The following is a 10,406-nucleotide window of genomic DNA, read 5'->3' on the forward strand; positions in this document are numbered from 1 at the left end:
AAAAAAAAGATTTTCACAGACTTTCCTGTCTGGGCTGGCTTTGAACCGCGATCCTCAGATCTCAGCCTCCTGAGTAGCTAGGATGACAGGCGTGAGCCACAGGCACCTGGCTCAGGCTCTGTTTTTTGTTGTGTTTTGTTTTTTTTTGTCGGCTGTGGGCCTGAACTCTGGGCCTGGGCACGGTCCCTTAGCTCTTCAGCTCAAGGTTAGCATTCTACCACTTGAGCCACAGTGCCACTTCCAGCTTTTTCTGCTTATGTGGTGCTGGGAATTGAACCCAGGGTCTCAGGCATGCAAGGCAAGCACTGTACCACTGAGCCACCTTCCCAGCCCAGGCTCTGTTCTTATAAGCTCTTTTTTTTTTCTCTCTCTCTCTCTCAAGGTTGTATCACTCTACTACTTGAGCCACAGTTCCATTGCTGGCTTTCTTTTTTTTTTTTGGTGGTTCATTGGAAATGAGAGTATCATGGATTTTCTTGCCTGGGCTGGCTTTGAACCAAGGTTATTGCATCTCAAACCTCCTGAATGGCTAGGATTACAGACATAGAGACGTGGGCAGCTTAGACCTTGTCTCTTAAGTGCTTTTAGAATCGAATCTGAATGTTGACACTGGAAGGTACCCTCTACTACTCCCACCACCAGAAAAGACGCTGCTGGTCGATTTGCAGCAGTGCAGCTTTACAGGTAGGGAGGTGGGACTCCAACATGGAGTTCTGTGTTGGGCTTTGGCTAGAAGATGCTCAGAATCTGTAGGTGACTCTCCTTCTATCTCCTGCATTTACAAACAAACCTATGAAGGGACCTTTTTGATCTGTTATTTTCTACATAGTTAAGGATAGTGTGTGTGTGTGTGTCTGTCTGTCTTTCTGTCAGTGTGTCAGTATGTGTATGCCCTTCTGGGGCTTGAACTCAGTCCAAAGTGTTGTTCCTTACCTTTTTCCACTCAAGGCTGGTGCTCTACCTCTAGAGCCACACCTCCCCTTCAAGCTCTTTGGTGGTTAATTGGAGATAAGAGTCTCACAGGAAGTATAGGCTGGTTTCTAATTGTGATCCTTAGATCAGCCTTCTGAATAGCTAGGATTACTGGTGTGAACCACAGGCCGAAATTTAGGAACTTGTTTTGGTCATATATTTGAGACAGACTGCCCGAGAGAGTGCAGTAGGATGGGTAAGCATTTGACTTTAGAGGCAGAAGGATTTGGAAAGTGGCTCACACGTAGGTACTCAAGAGACGGTACTCAAGAGACGGTACTCAAGAGACGTAAGTTCAAAGCCAGGTACCGGTGGCTCACACCTGTAATCCTACCTACTCAGGAGGCTGAGATCTGAGGATCACGGTTCAAAGTCAGCCCAGGCAAGGAAAGTCAGTGAGACTCTTATTTCCAATAAACCACTAGAAAACTGGAAGTGGCGCTGTGGCTCAAGTGGTAGAGCGCTCGCCTTGAGCTGAAGAGCTGAGGGACAGCGCCCAGGCCCAGAGTTCAAACCCCATGACTGACCAAAAAATAAAAAAGAGAGAGAGATAAGTTCAGAGGATTACAATTGGAAGTCAGCTCAGGCAGAAACACCCATAAGACTCTCCAATTAACCAGCAAAATGGTGAACTGGAGGCATGGCTCAAGTGGTAGAGTGCTAGAAATGAACAAGCTAGCCAAGAGAGTGAATGGCCCTGAGTTCAAAGGTACTGACACACATTGGCACACACAAACACACACAAAAGGCACGGAAGAGTGAAGTGATCATAGTTACTCAGACATGAAGAAGTATATTTGCTTCTGCATTTAATTCAGATACTAAATGTAACAAATTTATAGCAGAAAAAGAGTACTTGTATGATTTTCCCATTAAAATGATTTCTGTTCAGCTGGACACTGGTGGCTCACGACTGTCATCCTAGCTACTCAGGAGGCTGAGATCCAGGTTCCGTGAGTCTTTATCTCCAATAACCTACATACAAAAAACATTTAAAAGTAGAGCTGTCAGTCAAATGGTAGAGTGCTAGCCTTCAGCAAAAAAAGAGTTCAGAGATAAGTGTCTAGGCTCTGAGTTCAAACCCCAGGGCCAGCACACATATAAACACACACACACACACAGTGTTCTCTGTTCATTTAAACTCAAGTAAAGGGGCTGGGAAGTTGGCTCAGTGGTTGCCTTGCATGCCTGAGGCCCTGGGTTCAATTCCTCAGAACCACATAAGCAAAAAGAAAAAAGCCGGAAGTGGAGCTGTGGCTAAGTGGTAGAGCACTAGCCTTGAGCTGAAGAGCTGAGGGACAGTGCTCAGGCCCAGAGTTCAGGCCCTATGACCAGACCCAAAAAACAAATAAATAAATAAACTCAAGTAAATCACTGAATGTAGATCTAATTGAGCATGTTGATAAATATGAATGGCTTTGTTAGTTTCAAGGGTTGGAGATACAGGACCAGAATGAAGACACCGAGTAAGGGTAGTCAGTACTATAGGGGGCGTTCACATCACTGGTTCTCAGACTGATCTGTGAAGGTGCAGTAGCTTGGGAATGGGCGGGGAGCGGGAAAAAGCCAAGGAAACAAGGCCCCAAAAGAGCTGCTCTGTGAGATGTGTTTTGGTCTCTCTCTCATGTTTTGAGTCTTTTTCAAGTTTCTGGTAATTCCAGGCTGCTTTTTCGAACAGAACCAGCCGTGAAAAGCTGATTGGAAGTTTCTGGAGGCCTTAGAGCAGAGACTCTAAAAGCACCTGGTGACCCTTTTGGTTGTTGGAGCTCACCCCAGAATGACTGATTCATCGATCTGGTCTGGGCCCCAAAAACATTTTTGTCAAATTCTCCAATGATGCTATATCTCGTCTTGGACCACATTCTGAGAGCCACGGATGGAGAATGATGAGCTTGTCCTTTTTGCTTGCTTGCATGCCTACATGGGCCTTTTGGGGGGCGGGAGGGGGGGCTCACTTCCAGTATTCTTGTTGGTTTATTGTAGAGAAAAGTCTCACAGACTTTCCATCCTGAGCTGGCTTTGAACCACGATCCTCAGCCCTCAGCCTCCTGAGTAGCTAGGATGATAAGGTGAGCCACTGACTCCTAGTTGAACCTGTCCTTTTCATTGTGATGGGTTCAGAGGCCATAAATCCTCCTCTAGGATGTTTTTCCTAAATGGTGTTAAGTCTAACTATTCTAAGGAACTTATTTGTGAGAAGGGTCCAAAGGCTTGTCCCATCTGTCTGCAGACTTCTGGTACATTCTTATTTGTGGTGGCACTTCCTGACATTTACGATGTCCTCCTTACCCAATCCGGAGTCACTAGTTTATCCTGTTTAGATTGGACCAATTTTCTGCTAGGGACATACTTGGGCAGTGACTTCTCCGAGGGAGGGGACCAGGGCTGCCGGTTCCCAGACCCTCCACCTGGCACACCTGAAGAGATAAAGGGTTAATTGAGTTGGTGATTCTGCACATTCTGCTGGACACCTGCATTCCTCAATTCTCTAGCTAGGTTTGGTACTGCTTATCTTTCTGATTCTCATCTTTTAATCGTTTTTTTTTTTTTTTTTTCCTTTTTGCCTCCTGAGGCTTGAACTCTGGGCTTAGGCCCTGTCCTTAAGCTTTTGTGCTCAAGGCTAAGTGCTTTACCACTGGAACCACAGCTCTACTTCTGGCTCTTTTGGTGCCTTAGTGGTAGAGTGCTTGCCTAGCATGCATGAAGCCCTGGGTTCGATTCCTCAGTACTGCATACATGGAAAAAGCCAGAAGTGGTGCTGTGGCTCACAGGGTAGAGTGGTAGCTCAGGGACAGTGCCCAGACTCTGAGTTCCAGCCCCAGGACTGGCAGGGAAAAAAAGTCTCACAGACATTGCCTGCCCTGGGCTGGCTTCAAACTGGGATCCTTAGATCTCAGCCTCCTGTAGCTAGGAATTACAGGCATAAGGTACTGGTGCCTGGCTCATCTTCTCATCTTTTGTTGACTTACATTTCTTTTTCTCAGGATCTTTGCTGATCTTTGATCCATCAGTCTGACAGGTAGTGTGGCAGAGATTCTACCTGTATTTTTTCCCCATTGTTTTGGTGCCTGTACTGGGACTTGAACTCATGGCTTTACATCTCTTTACTTTTTTGGGGGGTGGGGGTTGGTGTAGTGCTTGAACTCAGGGCCTGGGTGCTATCCCTGAGCTCTTTTGCTCAAGGCTAGTAGCTTACCAGTTTGAGCCACAACACCACTTCCAGTTTTCTGGTGGTTTATTGGAGATAAGAGTCTCACGGACTTTCCTGCCCGGGCTGGCTTTGAACCATGATCTCCGATCTCAGCCTCCTGAGTAGCTAGGATGACAGACGGGAGCCACGGGCACCCGGCTTCACCACAATCCTTTTGATCGCCACCTCTCAAGTAGCTACATTGAGCACAGGCGTGAGTCACCAGGCCCGGCCCTAGAACACTTCCCTTTGATCACTTCCTTTTGATCAGCGTCAATCCATGACCACCGAAACCGACTGCAGAGGTGCACTTTGAGCCTGGAGTCTTGCTCCATTTCTTCTTACCGCTGGCTTTGTGATGAAAGAGCAGGTGGAGAAGGCCTATTAGGAAATGGAGTAAGGACTTGTTGGTGCGTGCCATTCTGGGGACGTGTACTGTTGTGAGTGAACCCATGGGGTAATGATAGAGCTTGAATAATCATATTAAAGGAGTCTGCAGAGGTCCTCCAGCCAAGCCATTTATTGTGTAGATTAAAACAAACAAACAGACCTGAGTAGCTAGCATCACAGGCGTGAGCCATCAGCGCCAGGCTCTTGGTAGTTTTTAAAGATGCCTCTCTTTGTACTGGGAAAAGCCTGTCTTTTCTCCCCCCCATCCCTCCCCCCCCCCCACCATGTCTGTGGACTAGCCCTTTGTACCATCAAGCTATCTAGAAATCGTGAGAGCATCCATGCAGCGCCGGTGGCTAGTTTGGGGGAGGACTTAGGAAAGAACTGCTGATTTGACTGAACCTCTGATTATTCTAAGCTGCTCATAGAAATCCACCGCTGTCCCTGCTGACACACACAAGAGGGAGCAGCTTAAGGATTTCTGTTGCTGACAGCCGGTCCGCACTGGCTTCCCCAGGCCCCCAGCTGTTGTTTGGTTTTTCTTTTGATTCTCAGACCTCCACAGCTGCCCAGCTCTGCTCTTCTCCCCTGACTGCCCATGGTCCCTCTCAAACAGCTGGCTGTGTCTTTAGGTCCTGTGTTCTGCATGGTCAGGGCCTTAGCTCTAATATTCCTTCGGCTCCTATCTGCTAGGCCATCCTGTCCAAACTTCAGAGCTCCTTTCTTGTTTTCTTAAGAGAAAGAGAGGAGAGAAATGATCAAACATTCCCTCTTCTGTTTTCCTAAAGCATTTTGGTGTGTGGGGGGGGTAGTGGTGGTGGTGGTGGTGTGTGCCAGTCCTGGGACTTGAACTCAGGGCCTGGGTACTGTCCTGAGCTCTTTTGGTCGGTGGTGGAGCTTGAACTCTGGGCCTGGGTGCTGTCCCTCAGCTCTTCAGCTCAAGGCGAGCCCTCTACCACTTGAGCCACGGCGTCACTTCCGGTTTTCTGGTTGTTTATTGGAGATAAGAGTCTCACAGACTTTCCTGCCCTGGCTGGCTTTGAACTGTGATCCTCAGCTCTCAGCCTCAGTAGCTAAGATTACAGGCATGAGCCACCATCTTCTGACCGCCATTTTTAACCATATGATGAAGTGGCTCTAAACACATTTACACTCTTGTGTAACCATCAAGACTACCTATTTACGGCCAGGCACAGTGGCCCATTCCTGTAATCCTAGCTACTCGGGGCTGAGATCTGTAGGACCAAGGTTCAGTTTCTTTTCTGAGCAGGAATAGATGCCCATCTCCAGAGTCACCTGAGTTCCTCATCAGCTGCCCCAGATTGCACGTAACATAGACATACATATCACACACACACACACACACCACACATCGCTTATCCTTCCCCTGGGGAAACTTTCCATTCCCAGCCTGCCTTGCGCTACGTTTGCATCCACAAGGATAATAATGTATCTGACAGGTAGGCAGGCGAAGCTTGATATCCAATCAGCTGCTTATTCAAGCAGTAAAAGCAGCTGAGGAATTTCTGAATTGGGAGGCATCTGTGATAAGGCTCCCAAAGAAAGCAAAAATAACATAGAGCCCAGAATAGATTTCTCTTTGCTGGAAAACACTTTGCTACTAGTACTCTTAACATTCACACAATCAATAGCTTAAGTGCCCAGACAGAATAAATATAGCTTTGGGATCAGTAGGATTAAGGCTGAGCTTTCAGCGGGGGGGGGGGGGGGGGGGGGGGGGGGGGGGGGGCAAGGGACGCCGAAAGTGAGGAATAAATAGCCATCTATCATTTTACAGAGACACGTGATTGAGAGTCTAAAGGCTTTGAGGTTGATGTGTACACGAATGAGTCTATAAAACGGAGAAGCAAGGCTAAGCGCTGATGGCTCATGGCTGTAATCCTCACAACTCAGGAGGCGGAGATCTGACAATCATAGGTGAAAGTCAGCCCAGGCAGGAAAGTCCATAAGACTCTTACTTCTAATAAACTACTCAGAAAAAGCCAGCAGTGGCTCTGTGCTCAAGCAATAGAGAGCGCTAGCCTTGAGCAAAAGAAGCTTAGAGACACCTCCAGGCCCTGAGTTCAAGACCCAGGACTAGCCCAAAACAAAAATGGACAAGCAAAGAGCTAGATATAGTTGCATCCACTTCTACTCCCCAACTCTTCCACAGACTAAGTCATGAGTCCCAAATGGTAGAGCACCAGCCTTGAGCAAAAAAGCCAAAGGAAAACACAAGGCCCTGAGTTCGAGCTCTAGCTACCAGCACAAAAAGAAACAAGAAAAGAAACCTGAAGCTCAACAAGCTGGGCGCCAGTGGCTCACACCTGTCATCCTAGCTACTCCGGAGGCTGAGATGTGAGGTTCGAAGCCAGCCCAGGCAGGAAAGTCCCCACGAGACTCTTAACCTCCAGTGAGCCACTCAAAAACTGGAAGTGGTGCTGTGGCTCAAAGTAGTAGAGCCCTAGCCTTGAGCAAAAGAGCTCAGGGACAGCGCCCAGGCCTTGAGTTAAGTAGAAATGTTTCCATAGCTTAGAGCTGTACATGGTCAAGCATATGGAAGGAAACAGCTTTTCGGCACTTGTTGGAAATCACTTTAGAGATTTCTCCAGGCACGTGTCAGTGAGAGTTTAATACTGATTGGAGAAAGACTTGTCAGTTGGAGATAAGAATCTCACAGATTTTCCTTTCCAGGCTGGCTTCAAACCATGATCCTATGAGTGCCCCGATGGCAGGTTGGTTTTTTGTTGTTGGTGGTGGTTTTTGCGTGTGTCCCTCACTCTCTGGCTTTTGTCTTTTTGCCTTGCTCGCAGATCGGGGACCACAAATTCAGCGCCCACCGGATTGTCTTAGCAGCCTCCATCCCCTACTTCCATGCCATGTTTACTAACGACATGATGGAGTGCAAGCAGGACGAGATCGTGATGCAAGGAATGGACCCAAGGTATACAATTCCAACACTCAGCCTTCAGCTGCCTCCTGGGGTGGGTCCGGCCACGCACCCAGCCTGCACCAGGGCTGCAGTACCAGTCACGTACAGTAGGTGGCGGGTAAACATAATAGCCCATGGCCCTGAGACTAGGTTACATGAAGACTGATTGGTTGATTGATTGATTGATTGTGTGTGTGTGTGTGTGTGTGTGTGTGTGTGTGTTTATATGTGTGGGTGGCTCACGCCTATAATCCTAGCTACTCAGGAAGCTGAAATCGGAGGATCACAGTTCAAAGCCAGCCCGGGCTGGAAAGTCCATGAGAAGTGTTTGTTCTACTCAGACTCTCAAAGGCCATAGGTTCAATGGATTTGGGAACAAGGCTCATCTCTCCTCCAGTTCGCTTGGGTCCTGAGTCACCTGTGGACCTAGGCTCACCATCTCCGAAGAGCTTCTCACGTCCTTCTCCCTTGTCTTCTAGCGCCCTGGAAGCTCTGATCAACTTTGCTTACAATGGCAACCTCGCCATCGACCAGCAGAACGTCCAGGCGCTGCTGATGGGGGCGAGCTTCCTGCAGCTACAGAGCATCAAAGACGCCTGCTGCACATTCCTCCGGGAACGGTGAGGTCACGTGGGGAGGGGACACGTCTCTCCTGGAGCCCCCCTACCCGCCCGCTGACTCTTTGCTATACCTCTAGTTTTACCAAGGGAGTTAACTAGGAAAGCCACTCTGTAGAGATGGCTTTTCTTAAAATTGGTACTGGAGCCGGGCACCGGTGGCTCATGCCTGTAAGCTCCTCAGGAGGCTGAGATCTGAGGATCGACATTCTTTTTTTTTTGGTCTGGTGGTGGGGCCTGAACTCTGGGCCTGGTCACTGTCCCTCAGCTCTTCAGCTCAAGGCTAGCGCTCTACCACTTGAGCCACAGCGCCACTTTTGGCTTTTTTCTTACGTGGTGCTGAGGAATCAAACCCAGGGCCTCATGCAGGCAAGGCAAGCGGTCTACCACTGAGCCACCTTCCCAGCCTGAGTATCAACATTCTAAGCCAGCCTAGGCAGGAACGTCCATGAAACTCTTCATTTCCAATTAAACATTGAAAAAACCAGGAGTAGGGCTGTAGCTTAAGTAGTAGCATGCTAGCCTTAAGCCAGAGAAGCTGGGAGACACTGCCCAGGCCCCAGTTTCAAGCACCAGGACTGGCGAGCGTGCGCACACACACACACACACACACACACACACACACACACACGTAGGGGCTGGGAACATGGCTTAGTGATTGAGTGCTTGCCTAGCATGCATGAAGCCCTGGGTTCAATTCTTCAGTACCACATAGACAGAAAAAGCCAGAAGTGGCACTGTGGCTCAAGTGGTAGCGTGCTAGCCTTAAGCAAAAGAAGCTTGGGGACTGTGCCCAGGCCCTGAGTTCAAGCCTCAAAAGAAAAAAAATAATTAGTACTGGAGCTGTGCCCACCATTTTGATCAATTATATAGTTCCTCCTACCACCCCGGACATTACCTCCTCTGATCTCCCTTCTCCAGTCTGACCAGCCAATCATTTACCTGATACCTTACTAAGTGGTCATTCAGCGCTTCCCATTTATTCCCTGCCCATCTCTGGATGAAATGGTGTGTGTGTGTGTGTGTGTGTGTGTGTGTGTGTGTGTGTGTCTTCTGCACAATCACGCCACAGCTCCACTTCTGGCTTTTCACTGGTTATTTAGAGATACAAGTCTCACAGTCTTTTCTTGCCCAGGCTGGTTTCAAACTGCAGTCCTCAGATTTCAGCGTCCTAAATACCCTCCTTGGATTTCTTGATCTCCATTCCTTTGTCTACTTCAGCTCTTGAAGAGCCAACCTAAATTTCACCTCCTGCAATTCTCTATCCTCCTCCATCCACTAGGAGCAAGTGTTACAATCCTTTGTAGGGTAACACCGAAGAGTCATGTCCCTATTTCCAGAGCTTGGCAAAGGTTCTCAACTTTCTTTGCTTGATTGATTTGATTGATTGTTAGTGATGGGGCTTGAACTCCAGGCCTGGGGGCTGTCCCTGAGATTTTTTTGCTAGGGGTTAGTGCTCTACCATTTTGAGCCTTAAAGCCAGCCACTTGTCATTTTGTTGTGGGGTTTTTTTTTGTTGTTGTTGTTGTTGTTTTGTGCCTGTCCTGGGGCTTGAATTCAGGGCCTGGGAACTGTTCCTGAGCTCTTTCTGCTCAAATGCTAGCACTCTACCACTTTGAGCCATAGCGCCACTTCCGACTTTTTGTGTTTATGTGGTGCTGAGGAATGGAACCCAGGGCTTCATGCATGCAAGGCAAGTGCTCTACCACTGAGCCACCTTCCCAGCCCCAGTCAGATGTTTCAATTGATCCTATCAGAAGTCTCCAATACACCATCAGTAGATAGAGTTCTTAATCATAAGATACCAGCCTCTGGACTACTCAAGACTTGGGGAAGGATTCAGTGGAGGACCACACCCAGACTGAGAGAAAGCAAAAGGGTGTGGACCGTGGACTGCTCTCCCTGGCTGACAGGCCAATCCCTCCACCTCAGCTCTGCCCTCCTAAACCTCATCCCTTCTTTTTTTTTTTTTGTCGGTCATGGGGCTTGAACTCTGGGCCTGAACACTGTTCCTCAGCTCTTCAGCTCAAGGCTAGTGCTCTACCACTTGAGCCACAACGCCACTTCTGGTTTTCTGGTGATCTATTGGAGATAAGAGTCTTACCGACTTCCCTGCCCTGGCTGGCTTTGAACCGCGATCCTCAGATCTCAGCCTCCTGAGTAGCTAGGATGACAGGTGTGAGCTACCAGCGCCCGGCTTCATCCCTTCTTTTTTTTTTTTTTTTGTCGGTCGTGGGGCTTGAACTCTGGGCCTGGGCGCTGTCCCTCAGCTCTTCAGCTCAAGGCAAGCGCTCTACCACTTGAG

General features: G+C 48.5%; 1 protein-coding gene across 1 annotated transcript in view; it reads left to right on the plus strand.

Annotated features, from left to right (window-relative positions):
- Positions 1 to 5,150: 5,150 nt before the first annotated feature.
- The window catches only part of Klhl18 (kelch-like family member 18), a 17,333-nt gene continuing 12,077 nt past the window's right edge, over positions 5,151 to 10,406 (plus strand). The window contains exons 1-3 of the mRNA XM_013030228.1: positions 5,151 to 5,201; positions 7,366 to 7,496; positions 7,964 to 8,104. Coding sequence (XP_012885682.1) covers positions 5,151 to 5,201; positions 7,366 to 7,496; positions 7,964 to 8,104 — 323 coding nt within the window. The remainder of the gene's footprint in view (positions 5,202 to 7,365; positions 7,497 to 7,963; positions 8,105 to 10,406) is intronic.

The sequence above is a fragment of the Dipodomys ordii genome, unplaced genomic scaffold (genome assembly GCF_000151885.1).
Source record: "Dipodomys ordii isolate 6190 unplaced genomic scaffold, Dord_2.0 Scaffold128, whole genome shotgun sequence".
NCBI lineage: Eukaryota > Metazoa > Chordata > Mammalia > Rodentia > Heteromyidae > Dipodomys > Dipodomys ordii.